This window comes from Lemur catta, chromosome 3 (assembly GCF_020740605.2).
Source record: "Lemur catta isolate mLemCat1 chromosome 3, mLemCat1.pri, whole genome shotgun sequence".
NCBI lineage: Eukaryota > Metazoa > Chordata > Mammalia > Primates > Lemuridae > Lemur > Lemur catta.
In genome coordinates this window covers 45,279,252-45,296,100 of record NC_059130.1, presented here as the reverse complement: position 1 = coordinate 45,296,100, position 16,849 = coordinate 45,279,252, and the positions used below count along the sequence as shown (strand labels likewise).

At 33.2% G+C, this 16,849-nt stretch overlaps 1 protein-coding gene across 2 annotated transcripts in view; it reads right to left on the bottom strand.

Annotated features, from left to right (window-relative positions):
* NME7 (NME/NM23 family member 7) overlaps positions 1-16,849 on the bottom strand; it is a 190,149-nt gene that overhangs the window by 87,689 nt on the left and 85,611 nt on the right. For both annotated transcript variants that reach the window (XM_045547425.1, XM_045547426.1), the window contains exons 8-9: positions 3,312-3,376; positions 566-634 (exon numbers count right to left, since the gene is read on the bottom strand). In XM_045547425.1, coding sequence (XP_045403381.1) covers positions 566-634; positions 3,312-3,376 — 134 coding nt within the window. The remainder of the gene's footprint in view (positions 1-565; positions 635-3,311; positions 3,377-16,849) is intronic.

Genomic DNA, 16,849 nt, shown 5'->3' with positions numbered 1-16,849 from the left:
GTACTGTCAAAGGAAAAAAATTATAACAAATTTAGCTTAAAGATCTCAATTGGCTTTATTCATGATTCTAAAATCAGGCAACACTTCATTCCATAAAACAGAATGAGTTGTTCCAATGAGCTGAGCAGAGGGGGTGGTTTTATAGACGGAAAAGTGCTAAATAAAGGAAAAACAAAGAACAAAAAGTGAATTGGTTATTTCAAAGTTATCTTCCTTGCAAGACTGGAATAGAAAAACAGAACAATAGAAAAATAACTAATTGGTTAACATCAGGTTACTTCTGGTTACTTTTTGTTTTAAGGATTAAAGGCAGAGGGAAAATTCATTATTATGCCCATCGAAACTGGCCTATTTAGGAAATTTGGCTGTTCTCTCTCTCTCTGGATTTCTTAGCAGAAAGTCGGGTAACAACTTAGTTTCAGTTTGGTGGCATGGAACTTTAGCACAACTGACTCCATTTTAATTTTTAGTCTGATCTATTGGGGCCTAGTATAGTTTAGTCTAAAACAATGGCCTACTCTAATTTTTATTTAACAAATATTTTTACATTTGCTTTGATACTTACATTATACTCAGACACTACTCCTTTATAAACTTCATAGAACTCTTCAACATTAACTCGATCCATATTGAACTATATTAAAAAATAAAGCAAAACAAAACCATAAGTCAACCAACGAAAGAAAAATAAGTGAGTCACACTTAGCACTCAACATTTATTACTTCTTGGATATATTTTCTTTACTTTAAAATGTAAACCTAGGATAAATTACTCTTTGAAGAAAAGGTGTTATTAATACTGGATAACATTTATTGAGTACTTAATGTGTCAAGCATTGTTCTAAGTTTTGTACATGTATTATCTCATTTAATACTCACAACAACCCTACTGCAGAGGTAGTATTAATAGCTCCAATTTATAGATGAGGCTACTAAGACTCAGAGGGGTTATACAACCTTCCCAAACTGGTGTTCTGTTCAAAGCAGTCTGAGCCCATTGATCATGGTCTTAATTACTACACTACACCTTTCTCTGAATAAAACTTCATTCTTGATAACATAAAAAGATTTACATGCAATGTTAATTGTGCTATCACAGATTTAGGGGCACAAGAAAAAAATATCACTAAAGAAAAGTACTTCAGATTTTATACAGGAGGCAGAAAAAAATACCATTTTCCTCCCAGACACTCAGAAAAATCCCTAGTCAGTCTGGTTCATAACAAGGTACTTACACAAGTCATCTGGACTTCCTGATAATCTTCATAAAGAATTGGGAGGGTATGCTTATGAAATAAGCCTAGAAAGACGCATTCTTAACAATGCTGGGTTTAAATTCAGTTAGGAGCAAAATTTCATTATGTTCTAGGGTCTTAAAAACTAAGACCTTAATTTTCAAAAACATAGCCTTAGAATTTGTAATTTTATTTTTAATCCCACTTTGCTTCTTTATTGTTACCATGACTGAAGATCACTGAAAAATTTCTGCCTATACAGACAATAACCCAAGTTGGGAGGATTTGTCTTCATAGGCAACACTACTATTATATGGAAGGAATTCTGTATGATTTCAGTGTTTTTTTATCCTACATCCACACAACTTTAGTTATTAATGCAATGAAATATTAACAGAGATATAATTTATTAAATAGTAATTAGAGCTGGAAATGGGTATTTCATTTAATCTGCAGAATAACCCATTTAAACAAATACTAATGTTCTCATTGCCTAGATGAGAAAACTGTGACTAAGAATGTTTGACATTTGACCAAGGTCACATGCTTAGAAAGCAGCTGACCCCAATTCAGAAACAGATCTTTCTGACTTCAAAAGCTGACTGTGCTTGCCACTACACTACCATGCCCTCCAATAGGTTCAATTAACCATTTTTTCATTATTATTTTTTTCACTGAGTACCAACTATAGCCAATCATTGTGCTAGGTTATAGGCCTAGAGTTAGGTCAATGTTCAGAACTAAAATTTCTACAGTTATTATTTCTGAAGTAGGCTTAGGTACCATCCTATAATCTCATTAAAACATCACCAAGCTAATACTTTTAGAAAGTTTTGGCTAATAATTTCTTTATAATCATAGGTAAGATTCTTCAAATATCAATTTTCTCATCAGTCTACAAGTTTTGCTTGATGACTTTGCAAGCTAGTTGATATTTCTAAATTTTTATTTTGTTCGTTTAGGCTTATTGGCACAAAATAGGCAGAACCCCAACTTATGATCTGACCCCAGACTTTAAGCAATCCTAACACTTTATAGAGATCAAAAGCAGTTTGTTTTCAGAAAAAGAGGATATAAATAATATTGGTAAGAAAATTATCAGCTTCAAAATGAGTATTTTGTTATTTCACTATCAAAAAGGCATAAACTTGAGGGGCTTCAAACATTGTAAAAGCCAAATTGTTTATCTGATTGATATAATAATTTGGTACCCAAATTATTTCTTTTCAAATGCACCAGTGAGTACATCAGGAAGGTATGACCTCTGCCAGAGCAGATGTTGTATCTTCAGTGAAGGATTTTCTAGGGATGTGTAAGCAGAGCAATTTTGAACAAATGTGGGCTCTGGAGGTCCAGCGGTACAAGTGGCAACAGAGGGGCTGAAATACACTGACTTCCAAGAAGGTCCTGAGTGAAAGTCCAGAAATCAACAAAAGACACTGGTCAGGGAAGAAATCTGAACTGATTCTCTTTCTTCATATCTACTTAGGAACCCAGAAGAGACAGAAAAATGACTGCTCACTTTGATTCTATTTTTTGTTTATAAGAACTAAACACATTTTTTGGGTCCTTATTTATTCTGTAACTAAAGTTCAATAATTGTATACACTTACCTTATAAGCTTAAATTAAATATATCATTTGAGTATTAATTTTCTCAGTAAAAGATTATATAAGTAAAACCATATAATTATAAGGAGGTTATTGAGTTCCGTGTTTTATTTTTAATAAGTTGAGTTCATGCACAAGAACATTCAATGGAAAACACTTCAAAGCTTATTTTATTTTATTTTATTTATTTATTTATTTTTTATTTTTTTTTTACAAAGCGTGGCATATACACTGTTTGGAGCTTATGCTGGGTGTAGGACAATGCGTAGCATATATACTGCTTGGAGCTAATGCTGCGTGTAGGACAAAGTGTGGCATATGTACTGTTAGGAGCCTATCATGGGTGTAGGACAAAGTGTGGCATATATGCTATTTGGAGCTTATGCTGGGTGTAGGACAAAGCATGTCAAAGCTTATTTTAAAAAAAAATTCCCCAATACATTATGGCTTATTGTGAACTACCTACCATCTGCATAGCTGAGATTTCAAAACCTGCATCTCGGATAGCCATCACAATCTTTCCCAACAGTCCTGAAAATGAAGAACAAAGAGGTGCAAAAATATAACATTTTAAGGCATTTTAGTTTCTTAGAAATGTAAATTTTCTACATCAAAGTACTTTTCTTATATTCTATTTTAAGAAAACACATAGTTTTGCAAAAGAAACCAAATCTCTAATACTGAGCATTACATTTAATCATTTGATTCCCCTAATAAGCGCTTCAAGAATATCAACAATGATCCTGTGAATTATACAAAAAACTTTTAAGCTATTTTGCCCTTAAGGGCCCTAAAGTTTAGTGATGTAGTGAACATATAAATCAAATAATTAAAAATAACATCATAAAAAAATGAAATGTTAGAGTACTAGATACGGAAGCAATTCAAAAACTTCAAAGGAGAAAAATCAAATTGTAACTGAAAAGGTAGGCAGAAGCTTCAAGGGGAAATGAAGGCATGAATGCTTCTTAAAGGCTATAGACAGGTGGGCTTACATAGGTACAGAAGATAAGGCATGTATCTGGGAAAGAGTAAGCATGTTTACATGACAGTGAGAAAAAACAAAAACAAAATTGAAAAGGAAAAGAGATTTAATCCAAATTGATAAAGGCCTTGGATGTCAACATAAGGAATCTTTATGTTGACATAAGTTATCTTTATCTGTGGGTCTTTATCCCACAGATAAGTTTTATAATGGGATAGACATAAGTTATATGGGATAGACATAAGTTATAAAAATAACATAAGTTATCTTTATCTGTGGGTCTTTATCCCACAGATAAGTTTTATAATGGGATCTATAGATTCTGGGGGTAGGGACTGATTTTGAGATTCTACTTGCTTTCCATAAAAATCTTCTAAGATTCTTTTTTTTTTAAGTCAACTAAAACTCTGTCTCGCTCTGTCTCTTAAACAAACACAACATACACTGGATCATCTAGATGCTCACCTAGTAACCTCAAATGACCAAGCAGTATTAGCGCCGGAATGTGCAGTTTAATCTACTATGTTACTGTGGCCAAGCAGTGCTACTGCAATTGTAGCAGGTTGAGGTATGAGAAAAGATAGAAGTGGATCTATTTCTCAAATGATACATTTGTACCAAGTGAAAGTCAAATGATATCATAGCATGCTATAGAAACAAAGGCTTCTCAGAAGTTTGAAGACAGAAAAGTATTGGGCTAATTGAGTGATCACAGTAGAACAGGCCCATGCCTAACTCAGAGTCTGTACCACATTCATGTTAAGATTGTTTCTGGCAAATAACATCTTTTGTCACATATTAATATTATTAACTTAAATTTTATTCATTTATAGTTCTGTTTGTAATGAATTTGTAAATTATTTTAGTTATACAGTTGTATGTGCAAAAGTTTATATTTTTGGACATATTTAAGATGCATCACTAAAAATTAAAATAATTTATGTCATCACTAGAAGTCTATAAGAATAATTTTCCTGCCAAAAGAAATACTGCCAAAAGAAATGGGGAGTCACTAAAAATGTGAGCAGAAGAATACAAAGTAAAAGTAGTATTTTAGGAAGATTACTAATGTAATAGTGATGGGCATGCTGGTCTGAAGAAAAGAATAAGAAAGGATAGAAGGAATAGCAAAGGCTTCTGAAATCATCTAGCATGCTAACTGGAAAAAGTTCAGCCATTATATCTTTAAATATTTTGTCTTATTTTGAACTCTAAAACTTGGATGGCAGCAGTAGTAAAAGAAGGAGGTAATGGTAAGACATTTCCAAACAAGAAGCAACAGGAACAAACTGTATACAGAGTGTGAAGATGAAAGAAGGGTAAAAGATGACTTCATGATTTTGAGTCCAAGTGACTGGAAGAATGAGAGCATCTTTAAGAATAAAACAAATAATGAACCCAAATTAATAAAGGGAAAAGACACTGAATTAGTTTGGATGTAGAAACCCCAAATATGCTATATGTAGCATTAAAGAGTAGAAAACTCATCAGAATTTGGAGATGCACCATATCCAATGGCTGAATGAATAAAGAAACTCTACACAAAATTAGTGATATGGGACTGCATTCCAATGATAGAGTTAGAAGGATATAATGAGGGATGTAGGTAAGTTAGAGCTGAAATGAGAATAGATGACACATTGCATATAGAGAATAGCAATTTCAATGACTGCTGACTTCTCATCAGAAGCAATGAAGGCCAATGGACAACTGAAATTTTTAATGTGCTACAAAAAAAAATTAAAACTTTCAACCTGAAATTCTATACTAGCACAAAATCCTTCAATAGTGAGTAAAATAAAGGCATTTTCCGATAGAAGAAATCTAAAGGAATTTGTTGCCAGCAAACCCATACTAAGATAAATGTTGAAGGAAGTTATTCAAACTGAGGGGAAATGAAATGAAATGGAAACAGGATCTTCAGGAACAAATAATGAGCATAAAGATAAATATATGGATAAATACACAAGACTAGTTTTTCCTATTAATTTCTTTAAAATATACATGACTGATTAAAGCAAAAATTTTAACATTGTATTGTGGGTCTTAAAATGTCTATATTTGTAATACATGTTAGAAATATAGCATAAACCTGGGTAAAGGTGATAGATGAACTATACCATTGAAAGATTTCTACATTTTAAGCAACGTAGTACAATATTATTAACTCTAAGTAGACTGTGAAAATTTAGGATGTATATTTTATTCCTTAGAACAGAGATGATCTAAGAATAGTCCCCAAATCAGCAGCATCAACACCTGGGAACTTGTTAGAAATACAAATTATCAGGACCAAACCTAGACCCATTAAATCACAAACTCATGGAGTAGAGCCCAAAAATTATTGTTTTGACAGGACCTCCAGGTGATTCTGCCACATACTCAAGTTTGAGAACCACATAACTTGAGTAACCACTTAAAAAGATAAAAGAAATAAAAAGAACAAAAGGAAAGATATATACCTAAAAGGCCAATGAATAAATTAAAATGGGATTCTAAGAAATATTCCATTAATCTAATAGAAGGAAGGAAAAGATAAAGTTCAAAATAAAAAAGGAAGGGGGAATAGAAAACAAATAGTAAAACAAATATAAAATAGTATACCTAAAACCAATCCCAATTACATTAAATGTTAGTGCACTAAAAATTCCCAATAAAAGACAGAGATTTTTAGATGGCTTAATAAAACAAGACCTAATTATATGCTGTATACAAGAAACCAACTTTAATCATAAAGACACAGGTAGGTTAAAAGAAATGGATAGAAAAAAAAGGTATACCATGTAAACAATAAGTATAAGAAAGTGGAAGTCATTATATTAAGTTTAGATATAGTAGAATTTATGATAAAAGAATATGGCCAGAGATAAAACTCCAAAAAGGCATCTGCAGCAAGTGCTTTACATAGAGATCTGGAGGAGAATAAATATTCATGGCAAAAGGAGCATTAAGCAAAGGCGTAGAGGTGTAAAATAGCATGGTTCTCTTGGAATAAAAATATTTTCATCTCACTGAATCAGAGGGTGGAGGGGAAAAGGGTAGAAAAAAAGTTAAGAGAAGTGGCAGGAGTCATGATAACCATATACTGAGGTTTGAATTTTATCCTGCAGGGCAGAAGTTCTCAAACTTTATTGTATCATGGCCCTTTTAGCTCTTAGAAATTACTGAAGACTCTAAATAACTCTTATTTATATAGATTATATCAATATTTATTACATTATAAATTTAAAATTTTTAATATTAACTTAAATATAACAAAAATCCTTTATATATTATCATAAATCACATCTTTTGTGAGGAAAAATGACAATTTTTTTTAATTAGTGAGAAAAGTGACATTGTTTTACATTTAAAAAATCTCTTTAATGTCTGATTTACTGGAAGGCAGCTGGATTCTCTCATCTACTTCAGCTTTCAATCCGCTGCAATATGTTGTTTTGGTTGAAGTATTTTTAGTTTGAAAATGGTGGAGTATTTTAATAGCCTTTTAAAATAAGCCTTATTTACTTGACAAATGGTAGTTTCTTACAAATTCATTGCAATGTATAATCTGAAACCCATATCAATAAACTTTTTTTACCCTGTTACATGAAAATCCATTGGTCTATCTTGTATGTACTTTGAATGAATCTTTGACCTATGCATGATTTGTAATACCACACATTAATCATTTGGCAGATACTGGTTCATTGAGTTATACAGATTTTCCAAATGCTGACTCATTTTATTACACATCAAAAAAATCATATTTGTCAATATCACCATCAATTCCATCAGAGTAGTCTTTCTTTTCTTTTACACAATGTATTGGGAAGCTGTCAAGCTCAAGGTGGTGAATATAGTTTTCTAATGTTCTAATTTTTATTTTCATTTGTAATTCATCTACACTTGGATTTTTATCTTTGGCAAAAACTATTGTCAATTGTTTTCTTTGAAATGATAGGTTCACTTAATTTTTCAAAAAATGCCTGTAATATACCCAAGTCTGAATAACCACCATTTGTCTGTTAGTCATTCTTTCAAGCAAAAATGGTATTTCATTAAAAAAAAAAAGCATATAGTTGAGTCAAGCAACTGTACAAGTGCTTTTCCTAAAGACATCCATGATGTGGAACCAAAGTGCTATGTGTATTTCCCATTTCTTCACAGATAGTATTAAAAAGACCTATACTTGAGGGTCAAAAGTTAACAAAATTAATAATTTTTACTTCTTCATCAAAGATATTCTTAAATAAGAATGCTTTTTTTACTCTGCAAGTGCATGATGTTTTTAAAATACAATAATTACTAGTACAGTTTGGTGCCACTGCCTTGATTCATTCTAAAGCAGTAGCAGTTTTACCAACCATTGCTTTTGCACCATCAGTGCAAATGTCAACAGATTTTAACAAGCAAACAAGCCGAATATGGTGGTTCCCACCTGTAATCCCATCTAATAGGGAAGATCAAGTAGGATGACTGCTTAAGTCCGGAGTTCAAGACTAGCCTGGGCAACACAGCAAAACCTGTCTCAAAAAATTAAATTAAAAAAAATTTTTTAAAGGCAAATAAGCTATTAGTATAATTATGAAAATAGTTTTATCTCAGCTTCATCAAAGGAGTCATTTATGACAATAAAAAAACTTTACATGATTATATATAAATCCTGATCTACATATGAAAGCAATATTAAGCTGTAAGCATTAAACAATATGAAGAGAACTCTATAATCTATATCTATTATAAATCTATATCTATTATAAATCTATAATCACATTAAACTATGACCTGCCTATGGAATGTATTATTTGAACAGAATAATTCTATTCACAGATAAACCAATAAAGCAATTATAGTCTAAGTAATGTTGCCATTCTGCCAAAGACAGTCATAGACATGTCATATTCCTATTAGAAAGTTACTATTTACTCAGTTTATGTGGTATTACCATATCCATACATATTACCCAGCCTGTTAACTGTCCAAGGATATTGCTTTTTAAATATTCATTTGGTTATGTGTGGAGGTAAAATAGAAAGGCATTTAAGAAATCTGTTGTGTGTTTAACAATTTGAAACAACAAACTGTCAATAACTGTATGTCCTTTGCTCTGTTCTAGACAGAAAAACGTTCAGATGTCTGAACAAATCGCAATAACTATGTAAATGAAGCCTACATATACATATATAGCAAAAAAATAAAAAAAAATTTGCATACCATACATCAAAGTGCATCAAGCAAAGCAGACTATTTGTTTTATTTGGCTGGTGTTTGCATAACTAATTTGTTTTATAATGGTTTACTTATAATTCCATGAATGCTACCTCTTAAATTTTCTGAATGTCAGATAATGTCCTCTCCACCTCCACTCCCAGTGTCTTATTTCATATTCTTATACCTTTCATTTGGATTGTTCAAAATCCTCTTTATAAGTGGTCTCCCTGTATCCAATCATATACAATATCAGACATCTATTATTTTGCCTTTCTAAAATTTCTTGCTTCTCTTGGGATTAGCATTCATCCCTCCCATTCCCCCCACACTTAGGAAAACTGATCCCACTAGCCATTTGATTAGAAAGGGACCTGTCATCTTCCTAGGTAATCCTATAACCACAGCCTCACTGAGTGGTCAAGAGGTGGGCACCAGACCTAAGCAGGGCCAATCACAACACTCCATTTCCTAGGCCAGAGTAATTTACCTATGAATGGGCCCATAATTGGCACAAACCAATCAGAGTCCTTCTTTGGGATTTTTTTTTTTTTTTTTAGCTACAACCAGGGGAAAAAACACTCTGCTATGTCCACAAGTGTATGAGCCCCACACTGTTGGCAGTCCTTCCCTCTTCCAAGGTCCTGAGAAAAGCTTAGATAAAGCATGAAGCTGACAGTCAAGAGAAGCAAAGATGAAAGCCAGAGAGAACAGAGATATTGACCAAGTCTCTGTTTAGAGTCTTCCTTGAGGCCAGATCAACCCCTGTCTTTCTTCCAGCAGTGTGGTTAAATGATACAGTATTAGGAAATTCAAGTTGGGTTTCTATCACTTGTACTCACAGTGTCCTCATAAAGTTACCTCATTTATATAGGAGATGAAATAACACATCCTGAGAGATGCTGAATGAAGTAGGAAAGGTGGAAGCAAGAAGAAATAGCACATTCTGAAAGCTGTGGTATTCTGATGCATGTTTATACTGATAAAAGAATTACAGATAGCAACAAATATCCCAGAAAAAATACTATGCATAGTCAAATGATCAAAAAGTGAGATAAGAACATCCTTCCCTCTGTCCATAAAGTTCATAAAACGATCATGGTTGGAGAATGTAAGAGAAGAAACTGACAATAAAATATTCTTGTACATTCAAATTTAAATAATATTTTTAGAAATAGTATACAACTATTTAAATAAAGACAGGCTTGCATCAAATAAAGGAAACAAAATTGCAAGGTAATTGAACAAAATAGGCAGTTTAACACCAACTGATATCAATAAAAGAGACAATTAGAGTTCTTGCATAATTTAAATCATATAACATGGTTTGTACCACTTGGAAGAAAGCAAACTAGCATCAGGGTTATATGATCCAGGATGGATGCAGGGGTGCTAGATAAGGTAGCCTAGGTCACCAAAGCAGTACAGTACAGGTATAATGAGATGCTAATATATTGTTCTAGATTTATTTGGGTGTGGAAGTGGCAATATTATGAGTGTCCTAGGGGTTGGTACACAGGCTGCCCCAAGAGTTACAGTGAAAATCCAGCTTAAATCTTAAGTGGAAACAAATAAAGGTGAATTTTTTTCAGTTTTAAATAAATACATAAATTGAAGTACAGGTATATATATTTTAGAGTCCATAGTTTTTCCCTCTGATTTGCTATCTGTTCAAGGTAAATAAATCAATATTAACATATTTGCCCTAATTTGGCTCTGCTACCTATCATCATCCCTCTAAGAAGGACACTCAGACTGAGAGGCAGCCCTTAGGAGTTAAATTGAGATTATATGCTAATAACAACCTAGACTTATAAGGAGAGTTGCCAGGCAGGGGTAAAATCTCCCACAGTATGGCATAGAGAAGAAGATTATAACCAATCCCTATACATGAGATATTTAGCCAGGAGCTGAGTATGTCAATTTGCTCTCCAGCACACAGATGTAACTGCTTGCAAACATCCAGTTTGAAGAGACTACTTACTCCTCAGTCTATCTCAACTAGAGATTCTCATCTGAACCACAGAGAATGATGGACTATCTTCTCAATTTTCTCAAGGATGGTATTTTCTAATACTATTCTAGATGCACAGGATATAAAATTAATTTATTTCATTCAATGGGTGCTTTTAGGGCAGGGGTTTGCAAGCTACAGGCTGCAGGCCAAATGCAGCCTGCTACCAGTTTTTGTAAATGAACACGTTGTAACACAGCCACACCCACTCACTCACTTATTGTCTAAGCCCGCCTTCCTGCTACAATGGCAATTGAGTAGGCAAAACAGAAGATATGATCTGCAGTGCCTATAACACTATCTGGCCCTTTATATTAAAAGTTTGTGAACCTTTGCTTTAGGGTATTAGTGTTTAATTCTCTCAAGGAACCCCAGTTGAGAATGGGTTCCTCAAGTTAGGGTCTACTAAAAAACACTATAACTTAAGAAAAAGGAAAAATCATGGGAATGCAAAGGAAATGTGTATCTTTGGAAAGGGTTTACTATAAGAAAAAAATTGAAAATGTTTGCTTTATGCTTACAATAAATTTAATAAATAAGACTATGAAACTATAGATAATGATGAGAAAAAATATTAAAAGATTGCTGGCTGAAATGTGGGCTGAGATGAAAAGCAAACTGAATAAGTTACAGTAAAATAAAGACTAGAAGAGGCCCCTCTATATACAAGTTGCCACAACACCATAAATTAAAGATGTGGTATGCCTATGAGCACCTTTAGGACACATGGCAGCATTTCACGGATGAAGCATACAGATGTTTAATGTTATATATAACTGTAACTGATTAAATATTAAGTCAGAAGCTAGGATACAGGGTATATTAAACGTCAAAGGAAATTATCCTGCCCATGGTTGCATAAAACATAAGCGTCCTTGTCTACCTCATATCTGCTGCTACAGCAAAACTTTTTAAAGTTCACTTTGTTTTTTGTTAAAAGCTAATTAAAACTTATAAGAAAAAAAGCAATATAATTTTTTTTTCTGTTAAGGTAGTAGAGGTTTACCAGACTTCCAGGGTTCCAATTCCAGCTCCATCTCTGCCCTAAACGTGTGAACTTCAGCAAATTACTTAACCTCTCAATGGTCTCAGTTTCTTTCCTCATCTGTGAAAAGGATAATACCTACATGACAGGGTTGTTAATGGGAATTAAATGAGCCTCTATATGTAAAATGCTTATAACAGCCAGTAGCACACAATAGCACTATTTAAATATAGTATAGCAGAAGTAGAATAGTACTAGTCATAGGTGAGTTAGGGTGAACTCAGCTGGATTCATAGGTTTGCTTATAGAACTAGCAAAAATTTGATTTTTGGCAGTACTATTAAAATTCAAGCATCTTATATCTCCCATTTCACGAGAAAACACTGTATAGCCAGCATCTTTCTAAGAGGCTAATGATAGTGACCAGGTCATACCTAATAAGATGGCTGCAAAGACTTATGAGCGGCAGATAGCCAGGGTCATGGCAATACTCAGTCACAGGCACAACAGGGCCTGGCAGACCCACTGGTTCTCAGGAGACGGAAAGCTACTGTTGTTGAAGCAGCAGTGCCTGGCAAACACAGTGATATATGCTAGAAAGAAGTCAGAGCAAGAAGAGGTAAAAAAGGGGGTTCTTACATGGCATCTAACCAAGCAAGGCCTATCTCCCTCTCTCACTGGGAACTCCTAGAAATATTTGAGATGAACTTGTAGAAAGCTAGTGTCCTATATTAGTAGGTGGGTGCATGAGTCAGTGAAACAATTTATGTAGGTTCATAAAGAATCTTTAAAACTTTAAGAAAAAATTGAGACAGAAAGTTTGTGTATAAAAATCTTTACAAGGGAAAAAATAGCAAAATAACACCAATATAGTAATTCAATTTTAATATAAACAAAACTCGTAACACAAGATGGCAAATGTAGGATCAATCAGTTTATAAGTCCCCTGCTATGGTTTGGATGCTTATTCCCTCCAAACTGCATGTTGAAATTTATATACAGACATATTTTTTTTTATAATTTTTTTCTTTTTAGTTTTACTCTCAGAGTAACTAAGATCATGTTGAAATTTGATTCCCAATGTTGGAGGTGTGGCCTAACGTAAGGTGTTTGGGTCACGCTAGCAGATCCCTCATGAAGAGATTAATGCCTTCCCTCACAGGTAAGTTCTCATTCTATTAGTTCTACAAGAGCTGGTTGTTAAAAAGAGCCTAGAACCAACCCCCTTCTCTCTTTGCTTCCCTCTCACCATGTAATCTCCACACATGTGGGCTCCCCTTCACCTTCTGCCATGAATGAAAGCAGCCTGAGGCCTTCACCAGATGTAGATGCCCAATCTTGAACTTTCCAGCCAACTTTTTATTAATTACCCAGCCTCAGATATTCCTTTATAGCCAAAACAATTATATACAAAACAGACTAAGACACCTCATTTAATGATAGTCTGAATTTGGGTCAAATACTAAGTCCAACTATATGCTATATATGAGACACAAAAAATAAAGTGAACTAAAGATGAAAACTTAGAGGACAAAGATATACCAAGCAAAACCAAAACAGCTAAAGGGGCAGCGATATTAACAATGGAAAAAATGAAAATCAGGGGGAAAAATACATTAGGGTAAAAATGGTGAAACTGGAATATCACAAATCTATATGCACAGAATATATGATATCAAATATGTACAAAGAAAATAATATTAGAGGTAAGGAGAAATAAACAGAAAAATACCATTCTCAAGCCCCTACAGATTCAATAAAAATACTGATAAAAACATAGCAGATTTTTATAAAAATTAAATACATTCTAAACATACCACCAACATAACTAGAATAAATAACAAAGCACAGAAATTATATGGGCTATTTTATTTGACCAACATATAGTAAAATGAGAAAATGTTCATAAAAGTTAACAAAAAAACTCAAACTCTTGAAATTTACAAATACTCTCCTAAAGAATGATTAGGACAATGTTGAATAGCACAATAATAAATACCCAGAGTAACAAATCAGAATAAACCACACTAAGTCAGAAAATAACATCTGGAATTTAGACTATAATGAGGCATACACACACATAACTGGTAGAAGTATCTAATTGGTGCTTTCTTTATGGAGGATAAATTGGGATTTATCAAAGCTTTAAAATGTTCTTGTCATTTAAGAATTCCACTTCTAGAAATTATTCTAAAGATAAATAGGACAAGTTCACAGGACATACAGGAAGATGCTCACTACAGAATTATTAATAATGAAAAATTTTAAATTCTAAATAATAAAAAACAAGAAAAAGTTAAAGATGAGTACATTCTTATGACTACTATACAAACTTCAAAATCATGGTTTCAAAGATTATTCAATTGCACACAAAAAAACTTCAAAGTACAATGTTAGACAAAAAAAGTACAATACAAACTTGTATGTGCAGGATAATTCCCAATTTATTTTATCAAACTAATATCCTGACATCAAATCCAGACAAAGACAATACAAAAAATATAACTATACAACAATAACTCTCATAAATATAAAAATTCTTATCAAAATTTTAGCAATATATAAAAAGAGTTATACACCATGACTAAGTGAGGTTTATTTTAGGGATGTAAGCTTGGTACATTATTGAAATATCAATCAATGTAACTTACTATATTAACAGGCCATGGAAGGAAAATCACATGACTACCTGAATATATATTGATTATCTATGTACATATCTGCATATATTGATATAGAAAACAAATTTGAAAAAAGTACAACACCCATACATAATAAAAAACAGAAAAAATGGGAATAGAAGAGAACCTCCTTATCTTGATAAAGACCACCTGCAAGAAACTACAGCTAACATTATGCTTAACAGTGAAAGATTGGATGCTTTCTATGCAAGATAGGAAACAAGGCAAGAATGTCCATTCTCATTGCTCTTATTAAATATGGTTCTGGAAGTTCAAGCCAGGGCAACAAGGCAAGAAAAAGAAATAAAAGCATACAGATCAGAAAAGCAGAAGTATAACTGTCTCTATTTGCATATGACATGATTGTCTATATAGAAAATCCCAAATAATCTACAAAAAAAATCCTAGAATAACTGATTTCAGTAAGGTTTCAAGATATAAAATAAACATACAAAGATCAATTATAGATAAACATACAAAAATAAATTATATTTCTATATACTAACAATATACACTTGAACACTGAAATAAAAAATACAATACCATTTATAACTGCTGAAAATGGAAAAAAGGTATAAATCTAACAAAACATGTATAGAACTTGTATATGAAAACTACAAAATGCTAGATGAAAGATATAAATAAATGGAGAGTCATACAGTGTTCATGACTTGAAAGAATATATAAAAGATGTCAATTCTCCTAAAACTCATATAATTGTAGCACAATTTCTATCAAAATTCCAGTAAGATTTTTTGTAAGACACAGATAAGATTATTCTAAAATTATTTGGAAAGGTAAAGAAACCAGAATGGCTAAAACAATTTCAAAACAGTGGGGGGAAATCACTCTACCTAATTTCATGATTTATTATACATCTATAGTGACCAAAAAACTGTGTAGTACTGTCAGTTATAGACATACAGATCAAAGGAACAGAAACCCCAAAAAGAGACCCACACAAATATGCCCAACTGATTTTTTACAAAGATGAAAAAGCAATTCGATGGAGGAAAGATAAACCTTTCAACAAACTCAGTCACATGCAAGTTAGGAAATATAGTCTCCAACAAGAGTTACTTCCCAGAAGCAAGTCTAAACTGTAGAAGGATAACACAAACTTCAACGGAGCGGGTAATCTTCTTTCTTATTTTATTTTATTTTTTTGAGACAGTCTCACTCTGTTGCCCGGGTTAGAGTGCTGTGGCATCAGCCTAGCTCATAGCAACCTCAAAATCCTGGGTTTAAGCAATCCTCCTGCCTCAGCCTCCCGAGTAGCTGGGACTACAGGCATGTGCTACCATGTCCAGCTAATTTTTTTTCTATGTATATTTTTAGCTGTCCAGGTCATTTCTTTCTATTTTTAGTAGAAACAGGGTCTTGCTCTTGCTCAGGCTGGTCTCGAACTCTTGACCTCAAGCGATCCTCCCGCCTTGGCCTCAATCTTCACTCTTATATATATTGTATGTGTTAGTCACACATTATTTCATGTAATCCTTACAACAGCCCTGCTATGAACTGAATGTTTGTGTCCCTCTGAAATTCATATGTTGAGATCCTAACCCCCAATGTGATGGTATCAGGAGGTCAGGGCTTTGGGGGTGGTTAGATCATGAGGGTAGAGACCTCATGAATGGGATTAGTGCTCTCATGAAAGAAACTCCAAAGAGCTCTCTTGCCCCTTCTGCCATGCAAAGACACAGAGAGAAAGTGCCATCTATGAGGAAAGAAAGGGGCCCTCGCCAGATACCGAACCTGCCGGCACCTTGATCTTGGACTTCTCAGAATCCAGAACTGTGAGAAATAAATGTTTGTTGCTTAAGACACCCTGTCTATACTATAATATTTTTGTTATAGCAGCCCAAATAGTCTAAGGCAATCCCCATGAGGAAAGTAATATCATAATTTTCATTTTATAGATGTTTAGCATCTATACTCAAGGATTAAACAACATACTCTAATAGCAAGTAAGTGATAGAACTGAATTTTAAACCCAGTTCTGCTTGCCCCCAGAGCCTCTGATTATGTTATACTGTAACAAAATAATCAGAATATGTAATTAGTTTATACATAGCATTCAATTAGATTATTTATGTACATGCAAAATGTACATATATCTTTATGTATGTATATACACACACCCATGAAA